Below are 26,986 nucleotides of genomic sequence, written 5' to 3' on the forward strand. Positions count from 1 at the left end.
GAGGAATACTCGACAAATGAAAAAGAGTAATGATCTATACATTATATGAAGTGATGTGAACTTATGGCATATGGTGAGAAAAGAAACTGAGAATGCGGGATACTGCAATTGACCAACTTGAAAACCGAGGCTTGCCTTTGCTGTTTTGGATCGAATTATCTCGAATTCCCTGAAAAAATATTATTGATTGAGGCATAAAATAATTCTAAGGAATTTCCTCCTTTTAGGTATCAATTTTTATTTCCATACGTCAAGGGAATCATCTTCTACTTTAGTTTTAACCAAAACGTTGTTGATTTGCAAAAGATGGCTACGAAATCTACAGACTAAAGGTGCATAATGACCCGCTCATTAAGCCTTTGTTTCGCGACGTTCCCGTTGCCTTTGTCATCGTGTTTCGCGTAAGGTCCCAAATATAATTGGATCACATCTTTTGGAATTATAAACACAACAAACATACTTTTACAAAATCTGACAAGATAGTCTGTCTCCGTACGCTTTGGCTGATCTTTAGTGCTTTCACTAAAAACCCTGAAGAACATGCTAGGTTTCTTGTGGCCTTTTCATCAGAACCAGGCTCAGCCTTCAATCGCCTTTTAGCTAGGCTAGCGTGAGTGTAATATAATGTTTAATATATAGATTTAGGCCAGCCTAAAAGCGGAGCTCCTTAGTTATTTTTCGGAATGTTGTTACTAATGAAAATAATCCAACATGTATGAGGTAAATTGCGAATGATTTAATAGTTTCAGCCGGAACTAGTATTACATCAGCAGATCGAGGTGTAAGATGGTGTGATTATGAAATATGGAGCCACGATTTCAAGGATTTCTGGGAAGCTACCAAAAATCTTGATCACATAACAGAACTGTCTTCTGTGCTTTTTGGTGGCATTTCTTGTTCTTTCCTACCTTATTCAGAAAGACAAGGCATTGTTATTAATCATTATATTCTTCCTTAGTTAACATGGGGACTCCCACACAAAAGAAGTTTACACATTTTTTTGTTGTGGGGACTGATTGAAATGCAGTGGTCACAATATACTCAGTTCCTGAATCAGTCTACCAAATGAAATCTCACAAAAATACCAGAACAGTATACATATGTGAAAAGTTGGAAAGTTTTGTTTTCTAACTTGTCCCCAAAGATACATTTAGCCATCTTCACTATTGTATGGAGTCTCCTCCTGCTGGAAGGGTTTGCAATAAGCAAAATCACCCTCGTATGAATGGTAATTACGATATTTTTTTTTGCTGATCATGAATACTTGCATAGGCTTCTAATAATAATTTTATTATTCAATTTCAATGTGATTTGTTCTTTTTCTCGACTGGCATTGTGGACTACAAGAGCTGCGATTGGGTTCCATTGATTAATTTTGCTATGATTAAATTATACCAAGAATTATCAATGAGCTAAGAGGAAGTTATATTATGTACATGTATTTTGTCTGCACTACACAACCAAATGCACTCAAAGGTTATGAGGCATAGGTACATTTGTCAGAAGAGACCAGCATATCCAAGATATGTTTTGATTGACACATCAATTAAGATAATTTACAGCAAAATGGATAAAAAATACATCAATATCCTACATGCACCAAAGCCAGACATGGGGTTATAAGGCAATCGTTTAAACAACAGATTGAAATAATTTATAAATTAGAGAACACTATTTGTACAACAGAATGGAACAAATTAACCTTATCGGACATTGCGAATGGCAAGGCTGTCTGTAGAATGTCACAAATTTCTCAACCCTTTCTTTCTACAAAAATGCTAATCCTGCAACTTTGCTTAAGACCCAGTTCTCCATTTCGTGTTGGCAAAATATCAATTTATGCCATGTCCAATGCAGATTATCACAAAATTGATTTAAAAGCTCAATAAATATCATTTTAAAGCCAAAAAGCCAATTATTTAAATAAACCATGAGTAAATTATCTCTAAGAAAAACTGACTAAATTAACAGGCACTTAAAAATAATTAGTTAATATGTGTTTCTTAATAATGTAATGCAGTGTATCTGTCACAATGTTGCAGCTATGATATTACTACAAACAGGATGGGTTGCAGAACTGAACCTCCAAGTCAGTTTATTCAATGAACTTGGTGCAGAATTTATAATCCCATCAAGTTGTCTGTAAATACAGAGAAACCAAACAAAGCATTACAATCATAAGTAATGAATTACTGAACTCTTTTACATGTACTGTATGAACAGTGTATGTTCCATTAATATTGGGGATCTCTCAGAAGCTGCATCCGTGATAAATAAATTTGTTCCCAGATGCATTTGTTTATAGAACTTTTCACAAATTAATATCTCTGTCATAACAGTGACCTCTGTGTTCTTCAACAATTAGCACACAAGAAAAATACACTCAGTAAGATATTGTTTACAATAAAAATCAATGTCTATAAGCAATCATAAGGACCTTAAATTTATATTACCTCAGAAATATCTCACCAGGTCATGGTTGCTTTGAAAATCTTTGATGTTTTAATACAGGCTCCCCATCTGTAACCTGTTCATATATTGACTGACAGGAACAGGCATGTAATTCCTTTCTTTGATATACAGTGTACTTCATTGTAAGCTGTTTACTGAGTGTTAGTTAATATAGTGAATCAAATGCTAGGGGTTGGTACTCCAACTTTCACTGCAGCAGGCTTTGCCCTGAGATACAAAGCAAACTTACATAACTGTTATGAACTTCGCCACTTGCTTTCGAGAGCAAATGCAATTTGCTTCAAACAAGAAACTGGAACATTGAGGGTTACGACAATGTGCACAGTCCCAATCACAGGGTCATCCAGGCTGTTTGGTTGTACATATAACTGTACAACTGTATATGAGTTCAGCTTCCAGAAGAAAATCAGAGTTTGTCAGGATAAATACTGATGTTCTTGCTTACTCAATGAATGAATGTGCAGTTCCAGAAGATATTCACACCCAACACCCATTCACGGCCAGTCTTAAGAAATTCCAAATTAAAGTATCAGGAATCAAGAGCTCTAATAGAGAAAAAACCTCCATGTGGGGTATGAATCTTTTCTTGAAGAAAACAATGTCTGAGAAATCATTAATTACAAAATAATGTTTAAGAAACATCAGAATTTTGTAATCTACACTGTCTGGCCAGTTCATATACATGTATTTGACAAGTTGACACTGGGCATGTTTGTAAATTTGTACACTTCAACATCACATTACCATGTAGTAGCACTGGCCAACTAAAAACAAACAGCATAATTTGGTTAATTAATATACACTGTACATTATTAGCTTGAAATATTGGTGTAGATTTTGCACATCAACAGATACAGAAACTATTTGCACCTGAATCATAACGAGTGAAAAATCGTGCATGAGACATTTACATGTACATGTAACAGCCCTCCACCTCAGAACCATCACAGATATGATATGATATTTTTAAACTCTCTGAAATTTCAGATTATTCAAGATTAACATATGCACATACATCATCTGGGTCAACCCTAAAACACTGAATTTGGAAACCGAAATCCGGAATCCAGAATCTGGAATTCAGAATCCGGAACCAAAAACTGGAATCTGGAATCCAGATATTATGAATGATGATAGAAATAATTCACTTCAGCAATGTCTAATAAATAAATATGAGCAAAAATCATTTTGTTGTTATTTATTTTCTTGGCTTTACTTCAGCCACAGACTGTAATTGCTAAAAAATTATTGACTAGTTCTGAACAACCCTTAGCTATATATCTGGCCCCGTTGTTCAAAAGCTGCATAAAGCTATTCATTGGGTACATCACTATCCAGTCAGGATTACTGATTTTTTGGGTGGATAGAGTTACTCATAGCCTGCGAGCAGGCTCTAGTATCTGTCTCTATTGTCTGAGTAGGCTAAATAGGTGTCTAGTGTTTTCCTGCACTGGCATGTCACCAAGAGCCTTCATGCGGCTTTGCCACTCACACCCCCAGCCCAAACACGAGAGCCTGCTCATAGGCTAAGTTACGCATCTTTTGTTCAAGCTGGCCCTGGTGAGAGGCCGGTTCTTGTCTAGATCAAATTGCTCTGAGAAGACTGGTGAGCAGCACATTAACAACCAGCTATTATAGGCTATTGCAGTGAGTTTCTGGCAGTCTTTTAGCATCTTTGAACAGCATGTGGTCTGATCTGTCAGCAAGTGAGAAGCAGACGGAAGTAAGTGTGCAATATTTCTACAAATTGTTTTAATATGATGGCCGCCAAGAATATGAAATGCTGATTTGTCACAGTATCAGTGTGGAAATTGTGTTAATCTGGAATTGGTCTCGTATCTGTTGGAAAAATGAAATTTCATATTTAGACCAGACGGGTTAGCCTTTGGACTTTGAAATTGGGGGGCGTGACCGTCAATGTACAGGGGGCTGCCACTGATGGATATCCTGTTCTCTATGACATTTTCTATCTTGTTCAGTATGTACTGGACATAAAGGATAAATTTATACTTCTGGTAAATTGAAGATCACTTATTAAACAAAATGGCAATTACCAGCAAGCTTATTTTAGACACTCTCAAGGTGCTTGGAATAAAATTAAGATGCACTTTACTGAGATTCTCATAATCATAGCCCTCACTAAAAATAACGGTTACACAATTTCAACAGACGGGGAATTTTTGTTTCAAAAAAGGTTAAGTTTGAGGTCCTTTTTACTTGGCAGCTTACTTTTTACAGTCGAAAAGCTAAGCAAAACAATTTTCGCGTATTTGAAGAACTTATTTTCTTTGATTTGCGGATTCCGGTTTCCAGTTTCTGGATTCCGGTTTCTGGGTTTTAGGGTTGCCCCATATTTAACATATTGTTTGCTTCACATTCAGTTTACACATGGCTGTTATCCAGCATAGGCAGACTTATAAGTTTTCCTTCAAAAATATATTGCAACAACTATTGCATCTTTCGTTACCTATTCTTGTGATGAAATGACACAAAATTCAAGAACAAGAAGTCATAAGCATAAAACTAACTTACATGGTAGTGCTTACAGTTCCTCTTACTGTCTGCATATGCCGTCCATAAACTGATGCTGCCTGGACAATGTACTCATTATTTTTCTGATCACACCTTTTAAAATGTCACTGTTATATAATTTGTCCTGAAAAAGCAATACATGAAATGTTATGCCTTTGGCACTCACCAAATAACTTTACATGATGTATAATGTACACCATATCAACATTCACAATTCTCTTTACTTTCATTGTAACTCTTTTGTGTCATTTTCCCTCACTTGAAGACAGGACTTCCACATTAGGTTATAATTTGCCTCTGGAATCTCTATGAATTCACAGGGAGTGATAACAATTAAATCATGATTAATTTTAGCAAAGGAGGCGTTCAAATGTCAGATTTTAATGCTAAGTTTATACAGTAACTTTACATTACTCTTCGTACATATATATAACCTCTCAATTATTGCACCTATAGACAGAAGGTGTGCTGGGGGAAGAAATGTTCTAAACTCTCTGAACTTTTCCTCCTTACCTGTAATAGGATGACTATTATGAACTACGGTTTGTAACCAACACCAACATCGGGTTATGTATACACATGTACATTTTGTTGTCGTCTGTAATCATAAAAAAATAAAAATTTAAAATCCTCCATAAAGTTCATACTCAATAACACTGCTACATGTAGCACTGTGACTGGAAATCAATTTAAGTGAAACTGTTGAAACAGCTCTGCCAAAATTTTTCCTAGCAGTTAAGGCAGGATAACAGAATTTACATGTAGCACACAGCAAAGCTGGCTAGAGATACACACATGTTAGTTATCAGTTAGGATTTGCTGAGCTTCTGTGCTGTAGGTATGGTGGAAAATAATAGATTATCAGAAATGAAGGTTCCTGAGACATTTTGACAGCACTGAGAGGAATTAATATATAAATTCACAAAAGAAGGAGAAGTTCTTGCCCTGTCCAGTTCTCCGTAATAAAAATATCATTTACATATGAGTCATTTATAATATGTGGTTTGTGTTTAAAGCCGATATAATGCACACTCTGATTGGCCAATTCCAGTGCATTATTTACATTTACATGGTATACCTCAGTAAAATCATAAAACATTGTGTGCGACTAAAATAAAAAATATATATATATATAAAAAAAAAAATGCCTAATTCATAACAATTTAAAATACTCAACACTAAAATGAATGTAATTGTTTACTTGAAAATTATTCTTCTGTAATGCCCATGGGCCAATTACAGGCATGCTAAAAAGTCCTAACACAAAGTAAAAGGAAATTAAGAAAACTATTGCTTTTTTCCGGAAAATTGTAGCGACTGAAGACAATGATGGAACACTCTGAGAATGCATTCTATCAACCTGATGAGATAAAATTTAAGGAGAATAGAGAATTCACGAGGTTATATCACAAACAAATTTGTACAGGACAGGAGAAAGGAAACTGCACAGCCAGGAAGAAACTGAAACTTTCTTCGACCACCAAAAAAGTATGCATGCACAACAAAGAAAACAGTCAGTGACATTCATTTAATAAGTTAGTAAATAAAAAATTAGTGTGAAGAAGAGAGCAAAGAGAGAGAGAGTGGAGATAGGAGAGCACTCTCTCCAACTAAATTGTGTATATATGTATGTAAAAGTTATTCTTATTACTGAGAAATGGTCAGGGCAAGAACTTCTATTACACTGTTCAATTTACCGAGTTAATTAGTACTATCTCACTTTTTTGGAACATTTCCATATTAAGTGTAAATACTGCATTGGGGAATAACCTCTTATTAACAAAATACGGTCCATGTACCTCCAACCAAAAGCAATGGCACAAATAACATGAAATAGCCAATCAAAATCAAAGCAGAGCTTTATTTGCAGACAGGATTGCCATGCATAATCGTCTACTCGACATTTTGGACTATATAAGCATTTCACCAAACCGAACTAATTGGACAGACAACAAAATAAAACGAGGAAATCTACGTTATAAACACAAGATGCATATCACTACATCTGAGCTCGAGTATCAACAGCAAATTCCTTTTCAATGAACGGTGACCGAATAAAAGAGAGGATAAAGAAAATTCGTTTAAGCTTGCGGTGTTAAAGTTTAAAAATTATTCACGCTTAAATTTGAACATTACTGAGAGTCTGTATTTTTGCCGACGGCTTAATTTAGCTATGCAATCATTTTATTGGCAGTAGCTTCACCGGTCTTCAACCAATTTAACCTCGGAATTCACAAAAGCATTTCGCCAAACCGAATAAATTGAACTAACAAAATGAGGAAATCTCCATACTTTGTAATCACAATATGCAAACATTCACATAGGAACAAAAGTAAATTTAGCAAATCCTGTTCGCTTCGGCTTAAAATGGTTTGTAGACCTTTCTTGGTTCAGTTTTCAACAACAGAAGAACAAATTTTAGCAGTCTACGAAGCGGCAGTGCTAACTAAATCAGAGAAAACTTCAAAATTCGCCCGGCCGTGTTTACAAGTACGATTTTGGTTAAGCTTATTTTTAGATGTGAGGTTATAAGCTTAAATTGACGACGAAAATCGATAGAAAATATAATTTGTTTACCACTTACAGCAACCTCCAAAGCGACCCACGTGTTATTGTTTAGAGACGAGCGAAATTAAAACGATGCAATTTTTAAAATCTCTTACAGCATGGCTTCAAATAAGGAAGACTTTTAATGGATTCCAATTGAAAATAAGCTTATATCGCCGAGGAAACTTGTTAATTTTCATACCAAACGCAACAACAAAAGTCACTTACCGCAAGTTGGCAATTCCGTTCGGCCAGTGCAAATCTTCCAGGCAGAAACTTGCAGCAAAAGTTGTGAAGACTAAACTGAAGTTGTATTTTCGATAGATCAACGAATCAACCACTTCTTTCCGCTACGTTTACTGTTTTGCAATTTCTCTAAAACACTCGGGTACGTTTGATTTCTCTTGTTCATCACCTGACCAAATCAGGTGACTTTTGAATTTTCTTGCACGGCTGCACAGCATCACGTTCGCGCGAATTTTGAACTTGGCCATGGGGAGTTCGGCAGTCTTCTGAATCAATTTCTCGGGTACTTTCGCCTCCTTTCTATAGCCCTCGTTAGCTTTGGTTCACGGCATTGTTCGGTATTATTTCACCTCCTTTCTCTAGCCCTTGACTAGCTATAATTCACGGCATTGTTCAGTACTGTTTCGCCTCCTTCCCCAGCGCTGGCCCGCTCAGTCTTTTTCGCGATCTTCTTCGCTACTTCTTTGCCTGTTAATTCTTGCTTTCTGTCTTTTGCTTCAGCGCAACCCTGTCTTAAAAATATTAAATCAACCTCCGCTATCGTTTTTCTTTAAAAATCCCGCCAAGAAAAATGGCATTCACCCGCTACCAACTGAGGGTGCATGTCTCTGTCAACCTAATAGCTGGAGTATGGGCGCCATCTTGCGCGACTCCGTCGTCGTCGTCGTCGTCGTCGTCATCGTCGTCGTCGTCGTCATCGTCGTCGTCGTCGTCGTCGTCGTCGTCGTCGTCGCCGTCGTCGTCGCTGTCGTGCGTACGCGCCCACGAGCAATACCGCTAGTCATGATAACCATGAGAAAATCAATTCATGGGTTTCCTTTTCTTCCCTATATGGGTATGGGGCTCCGCCGGAGCTCCGCTAATAAATAATTAATAAAACAAAAGCGAACAAGAAGATCTGTTAGATCTTATAACCGCGCTTTTAAAATTTAAGTGTTTTCTTAGTACTACAGTCGCAACGCAGTGCATATTCCAAAGCAATCTTTGATGATTCATTGATTACTGTAGACATCACAGCACTTGATCAACACAAACCCTATTATCGCACCATCAGTCGTAGCCGTTGTGACATCTCCGATGACGTAATAGTCTTAATCTGGAACTTTCTTCGGGATATGTATGGGCATGAAGATACGAACACTATTACAAACCGCTTTCTTTCTTTAAAGTCACGATTAAATTTAATTGTTTTTTTCCCTTGAGTTAAGGGTTAGCAAAGAAGTCACACGAGTCACATAATTCAAGAATTGCGTTATCTACGGCTATCTTTAGTACGGTGGTTATTTCCCTATCAATGACGTAATCTTTGCACGTTCTGACACGTTCTTTGCTTGGCTTGCAAATACTTAATTTTCTTTCCGATCTGTGAACTCGCTGCGATGAAACAGTCAAAGGATTTACTTCATTTGCCTAAAACCGCAAGAAATACTCGCAAAATTACAAATAAATTAATGACCGTCGCTTCTGCCGAAATAAACTTGCAAAGTAAACACGATCTTATTTGTCACGTAGTGAAAGTGAAAGCTGCAACGTCAGCGCATTCCATGGCTGACGTAATACCTTTTTTCAGCGTATTTATTATTCCCTTTAAATCCAACGCTTTGATAAAGCGAAAAGAAAATATATTTTACCCACAAAAAAGAAAACAATATCCGTAAAATTGTCCGTGTATTTATGTTTTAACAGCTTCTGGCGGAAAAACATCACACGTTGCGTGACTCAAAGTTTGGCCGAGCGGAGGTCTGCGTCTGGTCACCGACAAAAAAAAATAAATAAATAAACCACGGGTAAACCTAGAACCGCGCTCGGCCCATGGCCGCGCGGTTAATAAATTTATGCTTTAAGTAGGTGAGTAATTCAACACTTAGCCACAACAATTTTTGAGCAGAATAACAGCTAGATTAAACAAATTAGATTTAGGAAGAAGAAGAAGTTTGCCACTGGAACGACGGTTAATTACTATAGAAAATCGTATGATTGCCAATGCAAGTAAGGATTTGCACGACTCGTGATATTTGAAAATTCTCTCAAAATTGTACGATCATAAAGGTGAGTGCAATTTGAAAGAATTTTCAGACATCACTAGTAGTGCAAATGTGTAATTACCCGAGCTTTCATATGATTACATAATTGTATGAAGTGCAACTAGGATTACGAGTGATATTACACAAGTGACATATGAAAATTTTCTCAAAATTACACCAGCCTTTAGTCGAGTGCTTTTTGTTTCCAATTGCAAATATTACGGGTAGTGTTAATGCTCCCAACCCATGAAATCAAAGAAGAAAACAACAACTTTTGATGGGAGAAAAGGGGTAGGGGATGAAGTACTGGAGTTGCCAGTAGGAATCTTACAGGATGACACGGTTCGGGTGGTTGGCAACCAGAGGACCTAAACAATAAGAACATTATTAAGCAACAACAACCAGGTTGCAGAGAGGTCCTCATCCTCTCTTTGGGGTCCTAATCCCCAGGCCCTGAGAGGTCATAATCCTCTCCCTCCTTTCTAGGGGTCCCTGTAGTCTCCAGTCCCTACTTCCTAGCGCCCCCCCCCCCCTCCCCCTCTTTGGGAAGAATCAAAACAACAAACAACAGAGGTTTGGTTCCTTGGTAACAAGGCTATCTGGGGGACCCTTTCTGCCACGATAGCTGGCCATGTGAGGTCTATGGGGCAGGGGGGCGACCTATATGGAGCACTTCATCCCCTCCCATAGTTTATTTATTCTAAGAAATCAAACAATCAGAAAGTTCTAAGCCTATTAAGCTAACAAATCAGTGGTGATAATCTGATGTGACCAGAAGCAAAGAACAAAATACGTGAGGAAGCTGATGTCAGCTTCAAATTAATGTTATAACATTTGTAATACAGCTCAATGAGCAAGCATGGTCCATATGTCCAAAACAGCACTTGGCGTGGCACTAACAGTAACAATTATAACATTGTCTCAACGAGCAAGTATGCTGCTCAAGTGCATGGCAGTATAATTATGTGTGGCAAAACAGTTGATAAAACTATACTTAATTGTTAACACTATGCTCAAAGAGAGCCAAATGGGTTCGGGTGGGCGGGAATTGTTCACAACACTCTGAGAGGTCAGAGAACTTGAAGAACTACAGATATGAAGATAAGACCGCATGGTCTTGATTGACATAATGGAAAAGCATAAATATGACTGGCCCGGGAACAACGCGCCATAATGACGCGAAAGGTGAATTTGACCATTCGACACAATGAGAAAGTGTTTGTCTTACCGGGATATTGCGTCACAGAAATGTATATTATGGTAGTATACATGGGTCATATAACTTCTTTGACCTCCCTTTCATGGTTGTTTCCATTAACTTAAATTTATATTACTTATAAATTGGCTTTAATTTGCGACCAATATTGTCAAAATCTATTCTCTTTTCAGACCAAAAGAGCTCAGAATGCCTTCCCTTTGGGACTGCACATACCTATATAGTCCGAACATATCTATAGTTAGGGATTACCCTTCTTGGCATGTCTACATACGAGTGCGTGGCTGATCAGGCCGGAGCTTATCCCGGTTTCAGTAGCATAAAGCGACCAGGAGTATCTCCATTCCCCACTAGATGAGATGCTAGTCCATCGCAGGGTTACCCCTAGCATTAAATTCGCCGGTACCCATTTATACACCAGCTGGCTGAAGAGAGACACTGTGAGTGTAAAGTGTCTTGGCCAAGAACACAACACAATCTTCCCGACCAGGGCTCGAACCCGGACCGATCTCTCCGGAGTCGAGCGAACTAATCACGGGGCCACCGCGCCACCCACCCTCCTTGGCATAGCCCTAGTAATTTTATCTAGAAAGGCTACCCGGTTATCGAAAAATTGCCGAGAAGAGCGATGTTAAAAAGAAGCGGCTCGCGATTTCGTTCTTCATGTTCTTACAACGACTGTGGCAACAGCTCAACTGAAAATAGTTTTAATTGTTTTGAACAGATTCTGCACCTGACATGGCGGGCCACTCGATCAAGCTTTTAGCTAAATAAACTATTTCAAGGATAATGCAAATATCTGATACAGTGTAATGTGCTAATGATCATAGTTTGCATAAAAAAGCAACGTTAAAATGATCCAGCGTATTTTGATCAAAATCATCCCGCTAATGCGTTAATTAAATGGCCACAGAGTAATCAATACTGTAAATTGAATCAGCTTAGTAATCTGCACATAATAAATAACAGTTGTTAAAATACGAAATATAATTCTGATTCAAAAGTTGCATTTGTTATGGCAAAGTGTACATTATCGAAGTTTGACTGTTTGGTTTTTCAAATGTTTTTCATTAAGGAATTGAGCCCTGTGTTAAATATACAGAAAGACTCAATTCGTGCCAAACTTTTTACGTGACTCTTTGCGTGCAAATATTTTTATCATATATATTTTAGTACTTTTTAGAATTTCTCATCAATTTTTTTACGATCATTGTTTTCTTTGCATTCGTCTCTCTTAGGAATTATTAGTATATATTTAAATTTGTACCCGTTTTATTGACTCAGTTGATCGAAGTTTGACTGTTTGGTTTTTGAAATGCTTTTCATCAAGGAGTTGACCCCTGTGTTAAAAAAACACAAAGACTCAATTCGTGCCAAACGTTTTACGTGACTCTTTGCGTGCAAATATTTTTTATCATATATATTTTAGCACATTTTAGAAGTTTTCATCAATTTTTTATCATTATTTTCTTTGCATTCGTGTCTCTTAGGAAATCTTAGTTTATATTTAAATTTGTACCCATTTTATTCACTCAGTTGATCGAAGTTTGACTGTTTGGGTTTTGAAATGTTTTTCATCAAGGAATTGAGCCCCGTGTTAAAAACACAGAAAGACTCAATTCGTGCCAAACTTTTTACGTGACTCTTTGCGTGCAAATAATCGTTATCATATATATATTTTAGCTCTTTTTAGATTTTTTTCTCAATTTTTCATCATTGTTTTCTTTGTATTCGTGTCTCTTAGGAATTCTTAGTTTATATTTAAATTTGCACCCACTTTATTCACTCAGTTCACTTGATAATGACGTTAAGCGAACGTCGAAACGTCGTCGTTGTTTTTAAACCAAAATGGTTCTAACTTTTTCCGTATTATCGCAATGTTTTATAGTTAAACTAAATTGTACATTAGTTAATAAAAATATGATAGAAGTGTCGCACTCGTGTACTATGTTGGTACACTCATTACTCGAAAATTTTCTACTTTGACATTTTGTTATAATATGCATTAGCAAGTGCCTCTAGGGACCTGTTCCCACGGTGCTTTAGTCTATTTAGTATTCTGTTATAGCTTGAAGTTCAGTTGTAATCGTGCCGAGTTCGAGTAAAGTGTATTTCGTTTTACACCGTGTGTGTCCTTCATAATATTAGACATTTACCATAATTAAGCTTTCTTTTTCATAATAAGTCGGTGTCTTCTTTGGTGGTTGATTAAAATTGTGTACCATTTTCATTCATTAATTATGCCGCTCATTGTCTGACGTGGTTAAGTTATGGGAAGAGATTGTGGCCGAAGGCAATGAGCGGCTGGATGCCAAAGCACTGGATCTGTATCAAGACGTCGCCGAAGGGGAAGAGGGGTGGGTAGAAAATCCCTCCAGACTTACCGGCTTGCGTATCTCTTTCGAATGCCCCGAATCTAAGAAGACGGATCTCTAAATAAGGAGATATTGCACGTGGTAATTCATCACTTTATTACGTAATTAACATTCAACAAACAGGGTTACACAACCCAGACATTCTGGAATTCCGCGGCATAAATATGAATGAGAATCGTTCCAAAAGCCACACGTTGCGCAGCTGAATCAGTGCTATTCTCTAATATGAGCTCAGAGGTAAACAAAGGCTGTTTAGACCACCAGCCGGAGAATCAAACCACTCTCAAACGTGTTTGCGTTCCAAATAGTTTTAAGTATTAAAATTCAAAAGGTTCTTTTAAAAGTACCGATTCTTGACAGCTACAAATAAGTGTCTAAATATATCGTGCAGTTTTCTGCCATTACAACGCAACTCATGGTCTTGATAAGTTCTTTACAGATGCCCCCTTCAAATAAGTAAAGTTTGTCAATTCAAAAGTGTGTTTATTTATTGCGCCCAATTATACTGCACACTTTCTTCCTACAACGAACAGCTTTCAGTGACGGGAAAAATATATTGATGGTTTAATGGTTGATTAAAACGGTTCCAAAGCCACACGTTGCGCAACTGAATAAATACCGTACTCTATGCCCAGTGGCAAACAAAGTTTGTTTAGACCTACAACCGGAGAATAAAACGTGTTTTGAGTTGTTTTAAGAATTAAAATTGAAAAAGGTTCTTCCAAAAGTGCCGATTCTTGAAAATTACAAATAAGTATCTGCTAAAATATATCGTGCACTTTTCTGCCATTACAACGCAACTCATGTCCTTGATAAGTCCTTTACAGATGCCCCCTTCGAATAGGGATAGTTTTCAGTGACCGGAAAAAATATATTGATGGTTTAATGGTTGATTAAAACGGTTACAAAGCGACACGTTGCGCAACTGAATAAATACCGTACTCTATGCTCAGTAGCAAACAAAGGCTGTTTAGACCACCAACCGGAGAATTACGTGTTTTGAATTCCGAATGGTTTTCAGTTGAAATTGAAAAAGTATCTTAAGTGATTCTTGGAAGTAGCAAAAAAGTGTCGCCAGCGCAACCTCCTACCGTTACAACGCAACTCGACGTCTTCACAAGTTCCTTCCAGATGCCCATTCCAAATACTGAAGTAAAGTCTTCAATTCAGAAGGTGAGTTGAATTTGCTCTCATTTTTTTTTCATTTTCTTTAGACATCTTAATCACAGGACACAACAAAAAGTCTAATTTTCGCTACTGATCGTTTTTTGCGTTCACAACGCGCAATGACTCTCAAATGCAAGGCATTTATTATGGACAACTATACCGTTTACTTTTCGCCAAAAACTGTCAGTTTTCAGTGTCGGAAGAATTATACCCAAAAGGAGAAAAGATATCCAAAACAGGTGAAACTTTTAATTAATTAACCCCGGTCAATAACGACAGACCGGAATAAACTTTTGGGTAAAAGCTTTTGAAAGCTCTAGACTCATATTCAAATGGCTTTCATTTTACCTTCTCAAACTCATTAATTATTCATGAGCTGATGACCCAATCAGCTCGCATCAATTGGGTCAGGTGCATGTATGTTGATACCCAATGAACATACCGATCAACACACGGTAGATTAGTTCAAAAACTGATCAAGACACTGATCAAGAAACTTGAATTTTAATCAGTCTTAATTATAATTCTAAATACAGCATTTTTCCCGCTTAAATCATTGCTTACAACAACAATACAGCAACATATTATTCCTTCTTAGACATCGTTACATTAATTGTACAGTTTTTGAATTTTCCTTTCTGGAAAACAACATCCGTTAAAGATTGATCCTGTTTCTCTGTGGTAAAACATGTAGTTGTACTAACAACACTTGGACCTAGGATCTTTGAAACTTTAGACACATTTTCTTCTGTAGGCTTTTCGTACTGCAACAATGCATTAGAACGATGCCCCGACCTTTCGCGAATCAATTTTTCTTCAACCCCAGAATTGAACAGGGAGGAAACACAAGTAACGCGCAAACTGTGAGCGGTTTTGCGTTTAAAGCCTGCCGCGTCGCACATGTCAGGCAAAATCTTGTTCAAGCTGTTGATGCCTACGGGCGCTTTATCGAATGCGAACCTAGTTTTTGATGGCTTAAAGTAAAATGCAGTAACTTCCTTTGCATGAGTCTCAACTAACCCTACATACAATCTGAATATCTCAACAAGGCACGGCTCGTGCTTTTCCTCAATAGAATGACAAACGTGCTTGACCACTCGCGGCACATACTTTAGATCACAAAGACCTCCATGATAAGTTTTAGAGGCATTTTCTTCAAACTTAATAAAATTTGGACCAATTTCAAAGTTGTTTACAACAATATTTCTGTGATCTCCCCCCCGCAACCCAAAAACTTTTCCGTTGTAGAAATAGATCGTGTTCAATAACGACTTAGCTGATGTAGTTCCCAGCAATTTCTTTTGCCAGAATACTGCTTCTTCTTGCTCGCTCACAAACTCCTTTTCCTCTTTCTTACACTTAATGTGAAGCCCTTCTCGGACGCCATTCTTCATCTCGGCATCTAAGCAACGTCGGAAAAGGACAAACCTTCAAAAAATAACACACAAAATTAAAGTCCTGAAACAGTTCATTTTAAATTACTAACCAATTCGGTCTAAAAGTTGTCAAGTAACTTTTGTCACTAGCGTCCAGAGGATTCAAAGCTTCTGATCCATTTTTCTCCTCCAAATAACGCTTGAGGGCACAAATGATACCATAAACAGACTTCGGAGGGTATCTTTCACCGGACTTTTTAGCTACCTCCATCACAAATTTTGACAACCAATAGTTCAGCGACAGAGCGTCCATTCCAGCAATATCTACACTCACAGCGGTAACATTGTGTAAATCGTAGTCCTTGAAGAGACCGCCACAATCTAATACCGGAACTTTAACCTCTCTCAACCTCTGCCATTCGGCAAAAATGTTCACAGCCCACTTGTTTTTATACTTAGTTGAAACTGGAACAGCATCATTCACCAAAACATTTTCTTGAGAAGAGGTTTTTGGAACTCGAAAACGTTCTGATCTCCACTCGATCTCCATCACGCGGCATAATGTTAATTTATTAAAAATTCAACCTTTAAAACTTGCCCACATGGCCGCATATAAAAGATTCATTTCATTTACCATATGAATAAAAAACAGACAATAGCCTATTGAGCACGCCTACTAATTACCTATTCTTCGAAAAAAATTCTCATGCTACTTTGAGAAGCCAGCTCAAAAACTCGTGCTTCGTTTTTCATCAGGGGTTCCAAACACCTCGAAACAATAAAAGCACTCCGCCTTCGGCGTCGTGCTTTCATCTGTTTCTCGGTGTTTGGAACCCCTGATGAAAAACTCGCACTCGTTTTTGATCTATTACTTCAATATTTTACCTAGTTGCAGAGAACAACGCGGTTATATGGAGGAATTACATTTTATTCAAAAGGTTTTCTTCAATCGTATCCATAATTCTAGTCAGGATTAGCAATAGTAATTTTTCCTGCATCTATTTAAGTGAGATATACTTTTTTGCCTGGGAATTTCCGTGTAAGGTACGAATCACTAACTTCGATTATTCTAAGAAAAAATGCTATCTTTACTGACAGGTGAAAGTTAGAGCTTGATGGTTTTTAAGTTACCATGGTTACACAGGTGAAACCGTCGAACAACAATTTTGCTGAACACTGGGAGGAAAAATCAGAGCCAGGCATGTCTCCTAAACCAACTAAATGGAAAGAGTTTGCCTCCAACACTACCCTTCACGGACTTAGATACGCCGCCGATAAGAGTCATTCCATTTTAAGACGAGGTATTTGGTTCATATTTCTTGGGGCGGCTGCTACGACCTATTTGTATCTTGTATCCCTAAGCTTAAATAAGTTCTTCTCAAGGCCAATAAAAACAGTAATCTCACAAGAAACTCCCTCAGAAGGCTTAAAGTTCCCTGCGGTGACAATCTGTAACTTAAACAGGTTCATGAGATCAAAGATAGATACGGCGGACGAGGACGAAAACTTTGTAAAAATGGGATTGAACATCAGTGGATGCAGTGAAATACGTAAAGTTCGTGGAAATCTCACTTGTGGCCAAGCATTCTTATGTGCTTATTCGCCGTATGGAACAGCCCTTGTTAAAGGCTGTAATGGAACAATGCGGCAAAAAATAATTAATGTTATAAACCGTTCTTCACATCGTCTGTTTAACGAGGAAGAATTTCTCACAAAATATGGCCATGACATAGCAAGCATGAGCTCGTCTTTTCTTTTTTGCTTTTTCATGCAAACCAAAAGATGCTCTGATAGAGATTTCGTTCCAACACTTACAGAATATGGCATTTGTTTCACCTTTAACGCTGGTCAGAATGGCTTCTCTCGCAGTGCAAAATATGAAGGTCCTGACTTTGGGCTCAGCATTTTTCTCGATGTTCAAACGGAGGAGAGTACACTTAGCCAGTTTTCGAGTGGACTGAAAGTGATTGTGCACGATCAAGACACCTTTGTCAACCAATATAATGGATTTAACATCGTTCCGGGTACTCACGCTTCGGTCGGAGTCAAATTAAGAAAGGTAAGTTGTTTTAAGAGTGTGTCCATGAGAAAACCAGGCAGGAGGTGATACATTTCAAATCACCGATTTCGCTCAAACTTGACGCAAAGTTTGGGTTTGGTGAGTAAATGATCATGGCAAAAAATTAGGTCAAAATATTTTATTCCCTTCAAGTTAGAGGGACCCCCTCCAAAAATGGCCGCTTGTCACTAATTTATGCATATTTAATTGGCTGTCTTTGATTTAGTATTTCTACAACAAGAAAGGCCATGTGAAAATGAAATCCACTGGATCATGTTCTACTATTATCAGTTCTACTACGTAATATGCTCTCACTATTCATGTTAGAATAATATGTATTTGCTGTTGCCCAGTGAAGATATTTGCCATCAATTAAAGGCTTTTCACAACACTACGTAATATGCACGTTACTTAAGATGGAGTCCCGGAGAGAAATCAAATTGTCTAGTTCAAATGAATAGCTTTGCTTTGAGACTGATAATAGTAGAACATGATCCAGTGGATTTCATTTTCACATGGCCTTTCTTGTTGTAGAAATACTAAATCAAAGACAGCTAATTAAATATGCATTAATTTATGACAAGCGGCCATTTTTGGAGGGGGTCCCTCTATAAAATATTTTGACCTAAATTTTTGCCATGTTCATTTACTCACAAAAGTTTGAGCGAAATCGTTGATTTGAGTTGTATCACCTCCTGCCTGGTTCTGCTGGTTTTCTCATGGACACACTCTTAAGGCAGTAAAATATACCCCTGCCGGGAAAGTCAGTTTTTATCATTGAGTTCAGTACGTAAACATTTCAATCACACAAGCACGCGCCTCATTTTTTTTATCTTGATTTCATTACAATTTTTGGCCATATTTTGTTTGCTCTCTTCTGCTTTTTTGATTCTCTTTGCACGTGATGCGGACCTGGTGTACGAGAGCGAATTTATAGTGGGTCACAGTGGCGATCTTGGCTCAAGCCCTAGCCAGGGACATTGTGCTGTGTTCTTGAGCAAGACACGTTACTCTTACAGTGCCTCTCTCCACCCAATTTTATAAATGGGTACCGGCGAAGTTGCTGGGGGATAACCAGCATCCCATCCGGGAGGGAGTAGAAATACTCCTAGTCGCTTCATGCTCCTGAAGCCGGGTTAAGCACCGGTCTGATGGGTCACTTGATTCGTATACAGACTTTGCCTCCATCATCACATTCATTTCTCCATGTGGAGTTTGGGGCCAGACTTTGTCTTGCCTGCCTGGAAACAATTACATCATATTATTCCTCTCAACTCATTTCTAGCACAATAGACTCCCGGCACCTTTCAAAACGAACTGCCGACAGGATACTCTAACGGGAATTGGTTCTTACACCAAAGACGGCTGCATTTATCAATGCATCACAAATGTGACCCTAAGTCAATGTGGCTGCCGCACTACTGCATCACCAGGTTAGTTCTGATTAAGCAATATAACCGTTCGATATAACCTTCTCTAAACACGAAGGGGATTCGGAGAGTTCGAGACAGAGAATTCTCCCAGTTCCCAAGTGCTTTGGATGAAGCTGTATAAACACGGAAAAGTACTCTATTGCTTTTATAAAACATTTCTCAAGTAATTCGGGGGAATCTAAAACGTCACAACCGTATTTACATAATCTCATCTAGACACACCTATCGACCAATGAGAACACGCCTAGTATCTCAGCTATTTTATACAATAATGAATACCGACAGGTCCAAACAAGATGATGTTCGAGTGTCATATATGTGAAAACATGAGGTATAATAATGCTTAGACCGTTAGTGATTGACCGCTCTTCAAACCTGGTGTAATTTTATTGGCGACTAAAGGCGTAAATTTTTCACCAAAAAGAAAAGTCATTGTTACTAGTGGGCTTTCTTTTCCCCTAACCTAATGCAAATATCGTTTCTAGAGCGGTTTTCAATTGAGTGTCGCAAAACCAAAGCCAAAGTAATCACTCTAGCCAATCATAAAGGACATAGACAATACAATGAACCAATCAAAACTCGAAGTAATGACATTTAGCTGACGCGAAGCCCGGGAAAACGAGTGCGAGTGAGTCAGGAGTGGTTCTGGTTTTATTTAATTCTGATTGGATGAAAAAGTGGCGCCAGTTTTTTAAGCTAATCGTCCAATAAATGTAGCAAATGCCAAACCAATTACTTTTCGTCTCAATTAAAAACCGCTCTATTATCGAATTGCGACCCCTTAAACAGTATAAAGTTTAAACGCCTGCAGTCCGTAGTAGGCAAAAAACTCCCTAGGGACCTCTTCTGGTCACCAGGCCATCGTTGGCCTCGAACTAGCCCTCCTGAATCGTTAACGGAGAGCTTTCGAGTGCATTGAGCACCGCAGTAATAGACCAGTTCCGAGTTACCTTGGGCCTCTGTTTCAAAACGAGGCTTTGTCCAAAACCTTTCATATGAAAATGAGTTTGATTTGCATGAAAATGAACCTGTAGGCTGAACTCATTTTCATATGAATAGTTTCGCACGAAGACTCGTTTTGACAGAGGCAAAAGGCAACTCGGAAATGGCCTATTGATTACATTGACCTCGTTCCAGTCTTTTGTAAGTGATAGGCTATGATTTTGCATTTCCTATCATTTAAAATTAATATCGTTAACGGGAAAGGGGGATTTAGATATCAAATTTTATCACAATATGTTAAAAATCAAACCTACTCTTTATTTATTTTTTTTTTTTCAGGTCCAGAGGGGGTACCTGTGTGTTCTATGCGAGACAACGAATGTGTTCAGAATTCCCGAAGTACGTAAGATAAATTAAAATTAGTAGTGATACTGGCAACGCAGTCACATGTACATCCACAGTCGGACAAGTTAAAAACTGTTAAAAAAAAATCACTCCTTATCTGTTCTCGTTTAATCTTGTCAGTTTTATTTGGGCTCTGATTTAGGGGCAAAATGAGCTGACATTATGTTCCAAAACAGACAGACTTAAAAAAAAGTTTAAAAAAGCTGCTACAAAGGAAACAAAGGTTAGAATTTAGTCCGAGAACATTTTCATGTATGCTACATGTTAACATTCTTAATCTGCACCGACATCAGCACGACGTCAAAACATATTGCCTAAATACGGTACCCAAAGAGATACCCAAAGGGTCATGTGTGAGATACGTGGATCCAGAATGTAACGCAATCTTTGCAACTCATTTGCGTTAACGGACACGAGCCGATGACAATAGTGTGGGATACCACAGGTATCCCATACAAAAATAATTTAAAATTAAAGGAGCTCAGCTACGTACAAAATTACATTTAAACATGAAGGAATTGGCTTGTAAATAGTAGTTTACTAAGAAAGAAAATCATTAACGAGATAATTAATAATAAACCGTAAAGAAAGAAGGATAGGCAAGGGTGGACAAGATTAACACGGATTACAAACAACGAACTTAAAAAATCCTAGCTAATCTTTCAAAATGCGCAATGCAAATCGTGACGTCGCTCATTTAAAGAAGTAAACTCTTTCAGTCCAAACATACCCTTCCTTTATTTCATTACGAATGGTTATTTATTTTCAAATGTGCTTTAATGGAGACGATTCTTTTATTTTTAACTTTTTAGGTCAAGTCAACTTAACAGAGTGTTCCTGCAGCAACGCGTGCTCAGAACTGGAATATGAGTCACGTGTTTCCTATTCCAAATTCCCGGATGACTCAATAATTAATATTGTGCATCATTTGTTTAAGAATAAACATAGTTCTGATTACATGAGGTACGTTATTTCCAGGAAAAAAAAACCTTTAAGGGCTCTCTTAATGTTAATACAAACAATATCGTACATGTAAATACTCTTTTTCTTTGGCCATCGTCGCTCAACAAGAAATGACACACAAACTGCGGCGATAAACATGACAATAAAACGCATTGTTGGAAAAGATAAATAGATTTGTATCATTTAACTTGACGTTTCGTATGTTTTGACATAAATACTCAGACGTGACCGTTTTGATTAGAAGTAAGAACTAAATTTTAAATTTAAGACAGTGGCGGATCCAGACCAGGCCGGTTGTTTTGCTTGCACTGCCGGCTTTTCTTCGATCGGCGGTTTTTTTTTTTTTTTTAATCCAGAATAACGGGGCGGAGGCGCCAGGCGCCCCGGACCCCTGCCTTAGATCCGCCACTGTAAGATAAGTAACTAATTAACAGCAACAATGACCGAAGCTGAGAAAAATTGCATATTAAAAGATACACACTGATAAAGATAAAGCTTTTCCCTGCTAACATTATCATTTAGGGTAGGTTTCAATTCCCTAATTAGTAGAGTCGCCTTTATCTTGCAATGTGTTTCTGATCGACCTCGTGCTAATATCTCAAAATGGTCCCACTTTAAGTTGTGACCAGTTGACGTGACGTGATCTGCGATAGTAGATGCATGACAGCTACTCGTGATCGCTTTAAAATGTTCAGTTTTTCTGTCATGCAGTCTACATAGATTAGATAAACTAGGATGCAAACACGTTAGCCCAATCCGTCTATTCATTGTTCACTCGTTCATTCGCTCGTTCCTTCAAGTTCGTTCGTTCAAACATTGTTTTTTCATTAGAATAGTAAAGCTATGGAATAATTTACCAAGAGACTTAGTGGAAGCTGATAGCTTCCAGCTATTCCGATCCAAGCTCAAATTCTATCTGAATGCTTAATTAAGGATCCTTGTTTTTATATTTTTTCTGTTTTTCTCGTATTATTTTAGGGAGTTTTTACATAGGGTTTAACTCATAACTTCCTTTTCGAGACGCCTTTTCTTTTTTATCTTTTGTTTTTATATGTGTACTTTTGTAACTTTGCGTCTTGAATAAAGAATGTATGGAACAGCTGCAGAGCCCGATTATGAGCAAAACAAACGCAAATAGAGAGGAAGTTAGGGGAGAATTTTCTCCTTCATAAAGCATTTTTTCCCGCGTTATCTCGCTTTCGTGCTTTGTCAATGCATGACCTATTGGTTGAGTGACTAACTGTTTCTTGTTTATATATTTTTGCTATACTCCTCACAGAGCGAACTACGTCTTTGTCCAATTGGGGTTTCAACACTTAGTCTATGAAAGGCGCGAGGATGTTCCTAGTTATGGTTTAGAGAGCCTCTTTGGTAAGTCAGAAAGAGACTTAAATAACAGATAGCCACGACAACATTTAAACACGGTTTAGGCCCGTCCACACTAATGCGTTTCCAGATCGACGCGTTATCGATGGTAGCTGATGGTTTTTTTTTTTTTTTCAAACCGAAAGCGCTAAAACGGTCGAAAACGTTAAGACGCTTTGGGAATTAAAATGCTGCAAATGTCCTTTGCACGTGCAGCATGACGTCAGTTTTATCGAAATCCTCCAGTTTTGCCGACAAAACTAACACGACAGGACTTCAATGATGTACACGTTTTGGATGAAAACGATGAGCGAGTTTTATCGTATTAATGTGGACGGTAGGTGAATCCGCCTCAAGAAGTATAGTAAGAGAACTGAATGACACGTACATAGCTATGTCACTATTTCGGGTAAAATAACTACCCAGCAATCACGATTTAAGAAATTCATTCAACAGGTGAGTTCGGTGGCAACATGGGCTTGTTTCTTGGATGCAGTATACTGACGCTCTGCGAGTTCATGGACTTTCTGTGGGAAGTTCTGATTTCCCAGATCAGGAAAAACTCCGTAGAAGTAAACTTGAGCCCCGAAAGTACCTCTTAAACAAAAAAACAACAATAATAACAAAAAACATTTGAACATCTTAAACATTTCAAACCAAGGGGCCACACTCCTCAAGAAGCAGAAGCCTGTGACATTATGTTCTGCTACAGCTACAGACAAAGAAAACGTCAAGAAATGAGACTTGTTTGTGAGCTGGGCACTAGTCAGCCATGCGGACTGAATTTCGATTACAGACATCTTTACTAGGTCGTCGCACGTTCTTTGGGGGCGCACCTTTTTCCAATGTAAATCAACTTGACTTTTCCACAGAAGAAGGGCTAGGCTCGAAGCGTTTGGAACTATTTAAACATTATGACACTTAGTGCTCGGATGTGAGAAGTTAAGATTTCTTTTCTTGCTTATAAGTACAACTGCCACGCAGTACACGGCAGTTTTTTCTGTTAATCAATTACTGTTAAACAGTAATCAGTCGTGTTGGCAACAAAAAACTCAGTATTGGTGATTGTTTGCATCATCCCACTTAAAAGTTCCAGTGGGGAGGATTTTTCTAGTGTTCAAGAAAGTTTCCGTTTGATGATTTAGTGGGTTCCTTAGAACGTGAGCTGGGCGTTTCGGGCTTCAAATACTGAAGACAGGCTAAGCCTGAAATCGTGTAGTTTACCCTAACTATTCGACACTTTCAAGAGCTTTTTCAGACTTATATTTAGTTCATCGCCATTGTGCCAGACATTATATCACTATTTAACTCATTTCTACTGTTTCTTGGCATGCTCCTGTTAATTTTTTGTGCGTATCCTTACTGGGCAAACGATGTCACGCGTCGAGCGCACAAACTAACTAAATAATATTTAGGACCTTACGCAGATACGACGGCGACGGCGAGGACCACGCCTACTAGAAAATCTATTTCTATTTAAGTTCAGAATTTTGCGGTTATCTAGATCCATTCAGTGTGTTTGTCAGTGTAAAAACTTGCCCTTGTTGAATATGCTAAGAATGCATGCAGTTCTAATTAGAAATACAAACAATATTTTGGAACAAATTAGACAAAACTGATAGAGAGAAGCCTAATGTTAAGAGTTTTAAAAACAGTGTTAAGAGTAAAGACCTATCACACTTAATAGATAATTGTAAGGACTGTGATATATGCTGCTAGGCCGTTTTAAATTTTACATTTTATATATATAAGTTCATATATTTCATTTATTTATTTATTTACTTTATATATTATTCATTAAATTGTAAATAATATTAACGTAAGCTAAGGTATATGTTATAGTGTAAATAGTGTGCCCAATTAGTTTTTTTTTTTTCGTTTAAAGCTAAATACCTATGACACTTAAATAAAGTCTTTCATTCACTCATTAATACAAAAAAAAAAAAAAAAACAGATAGCCGTAGTGGTTTACACTACGTTCTCCAGAAAACACTGAAGTTGGTCATTTCACGTTGTTGATTTGCAAAAGATGGCTACGAAATCTACAAAGGTGCATACCGATCTGCTCATTACGCCTTTCTTTTGGCGACGTTCCCGTCAACTTTGTCATCGTGTTTCGCGTAAGGTCCCCAATATAATTGGATCACAACTTTTGGAATTATAAACACAACAAACATAATTTTATAAAATCTGACAAGATAGTCTGTCTCCGTTGGCTTATCTTAATGTTTTTACTAAAATTCCTGAAGAACATGCTAGGTTTCTTGTGGCCTTTTTCTCAGAACCAGGCTCAGCCTTCAATCGCCTTTTAGCCAGGCTAGCGTGAGTGTAATATAATGTTTAATAAATAATTAGTATAAACAAACCGAGTAAGTTTATGCTTTAAGTAGGTGAGTTATTCAACACTTAGCCAAAACAAGTTTTAAGCAGAATAACAGCTAGATTAAACGAGTTAGATTTGGGAAAATGTTTGCTACGCGAACGCCGCCTAATTATTATAGAAATCGTACTGATTGCAAGTGCTACTAAGGATTTACACTACTCGTGATATTTGAAAATTCTTTCAAAATTGTACGATCATGTAGGCGAGCGCAATTTGAAAGAATTTTCAAATATGCAAATGTTTAATTAGCCGACCTTTCATATGATTACATAATTGTATGAAGTGCAACTAGCGATTTCGTTCTTCGATTTCGTTCTTCATGTTCTTACAACGACTGTGGCAACAGCTCAACTGAAAACAGTTTTAAGAGTCACTAACTGGAAATATCGAGAATGGCTGGCCAGGTTAGAAAAATTGAAAATCCCGAAACTTTGCCTAAAGAACGCTTTTGGAGAGCCACTTTCGAAAATATTATTCTGACTTCCGTAGAATTTAAATTCTTCGAGAAATTCGCAAAAAACGGAAATAGAGCTTTTTGCCTCATTAAATATGCAAAAAATATCTGGAAAATTGACAAAGTTCTCGGTATTCGCATTGAAACAATTTACAAAACTAGAACTCGGGGTAAACTTAGCTTAAGAGCTTTACTTTTCTTCTATCTAACAATAGGAAGTTTGAAATTTTTCAAGCATTTTGAAGGATTCCGTCGACCGTTGAAGAATTGCCTTTTCAAGCCCCTATGAAAACGGCAAAAATTGCGTAGTTTTACGGGCTTAAAACGCATCTTGGTATGTCCGATATAGAACTAAAACAAGTACTGTGCAAAAGAGTGTCGCTTTTACTATAAGAACATGGAAAAAAATTTCTGGGCAATCGAGGTTCACACAGGTAAAATTCAAAAGTTCGCTACAGTCTCTTCTCAAATTTGCATAATGCGGTATGTTCAAAGAACTCTATTGTCGAGCACCCTAGTCTGTTTTCCATTTGTGGGCCTTGCTTTTTGGGAAATATACAAAAAGATAGTTGATCTATGTCGTTATTACAACATTGTTTCATTATTTCACGCAAGATACAAAAAATCTATAGAAAAAGCCCAAAATATAAGTTCAAAGTTACATAGATTAAACATGCTACATGTATTACGTGACTGGCGTCACGTAAGAGATATTTTCAGTTAACTCCAAATGGAATTCCTCAATTATTGAGGTTTAGACACTTGATTATAATAGAAGCAAATAGGGGTTTGTCTTTCCCGTCTATACACACTCGATTAGTCTGCAAATATTTGAAAGGAGACTGGTCTTTTAAAGTATTTTTTAACCATTGTGTGTCGACTTTGATCTTGATGGAAAACGGATTAATTAGATGCACTAAATGAAACGAAGAGGTTTTATTAACGTGACCAGCTAGACCAAGGAAGCAGGTTTTCTTGAAAAATAGGGTAAGACTGTTTGATGTCTATCCCGCGATCTGACCTCGGT

At 37.6% G+C, this 26,986-nt stretch overlaps 2 protein-coding genes and 2 long non-coding RNA genes across 4 annotated transcripts; 1 reads left to right on the forward strand and 3 right to left on the reverse strand.

The window, feature by feature from the left end:
* Nucleotides 1-1,269: 1,269 nt before the first annotated feature.
* LOC149112375 (uncharacterized) lies at nucleotides 1,270-3,308 on the reverse strand. Its single transcript, XR_016207409.1, has 2 exons — nucleotides 2,454-3,308; nucleotides 1,270-2,140 (listed from the first exon to the last, which is right to left on the reverse strand). It is a non-coding gene; the product is annotated as an uncharacterized LOC149112375 (long non-coding RNA).
* A 1,062-nt stretch (nucleotides 3,309-4,370) lies between these two features.
* Nucleotides 4,371-5,673, reverse strand: LOC149112376 (uncharacterized). The gene is made up of 2 exons (XR_016207410.1): nucleotides 5,518-5,673; nucleotides 4,371-5,128 (listed from the first exon to the last, which is right to left on the reverse strand). It is a non-coding gene; the product is annotated as an uncharacterized LOC149112376 (long non-coding RNA).
* Nucleotides 5,674-15,064: 9,391 nt separating this feature from the next.
* Nucleotides 15,065-16,839, reverse strand: LOC149112377 (zinc finger MYM-type protein 2-like). Its single transcript, XM_089290224.1, has 2 exons — nucleotides 16,096-16,839; nucleotides 15,065-16,010 (listed from the first exon to the last, which is right to left on the reverse strand). The coding sequence occupies exons 1-2, from the start codon at nucleotides 16,503-16,505 to the stop codon at nucleotides 15,164-15,166; spliced, it is 1,257 nt and encodes a 418-aa protein (XP_089146350.1). The 5' UTR covers nucleotides 16,506-16,839; the 3' UTR covers nucleotides 15,065-15,163.
* A 211-nt stretch (nucleotides 16,840-17,050) lies between these two features.
* On the forward strand, nucleotides 17,051-24,274 carry LOC149112378 (acid-sensing ion channel 4-like). Its single transcript, XM_089290490.1, has 6 exons — nucleotides 17,051-18,014; nucleotides 19,300-19,447; nucleotides 20,729-20,788; nucleotides 21,607-21,757; nucleotides 23,037-23,128; nucleotides 23,579-24,274. Exons 1-6 carry the CDS (start codon nucleotides 17,088-17,090, stop codon nucleotides 23,722-23,724), a joined length of 1,524 nt encoding a protein of 507 aa, XP_089146616.1. The 5' UTR covers nucleotides 17,051-17,087; the 3' UTR covers nucleotides 23,725-24,274.
* The last annotated feature ends 2,712 nt before the right edge of the window (nucleotides 24,275-26,986 follow it).

The sequence above is a fragment of the Orbicella faveolata genome, unplaced genomic scaffold (genome assembly GCF_042242905.1).
Source record: "Orbicella faveolata isolate gen_17 unplaced genomic scaffold, um_ofav_v1 contig_2, whole genome shotgun sequence".
Lineage (NCBI taxonomy): Eukaryota > Metazoa > Cnidaria > Anthozoa > Scleractinia > Merulinidae > Orbicella > Orbicella faveolata.

What these genes read in the sequence shown, in the direction of transcription:
- LOC149112377 (XM_089290224.1), bottom strand. Translation starts at nt 16,505, where the DNA reads ATGGAGATCGAGTGGAGATCAGAACGTTTTCGAGTTCCAAAAACCTCT. An exon ending in CCTCTGGACGCTAGTGACAA is followed by an intron (nt 16,011 to 16,095) that starts AAGTTACTTGAC and finishes TGTTATTTTTTG; the next exon opens with AAGGTTTGTCCTTTTCCGAC.
- LOC149112378 (XM_089290490.1), top strand. Translation starts at nt 17,088, where the DNA reads ATGGTTACACAGGTGAAACCGTCGAACAACAATTTTGCTGAACACTGG. An exon ending in CCGCACTACTGCATCACCAG is followed by an intron (nt 19,448 to 20,728) that starts GTTAGTTCTGAT and finishes TTTTTTTTTCAG; the next exon opens with GTCCAGAGGGGGTACCTGTG. An exon ending in ATGTGTTCAGAATTCCCGAA is followed by an intron (nt 20,789 to 21,606) that starts GTACGTAAGATA and finishes TTAACTTTTTAG; the next exon opens with GTCAAGTCAACTTAACAGAG.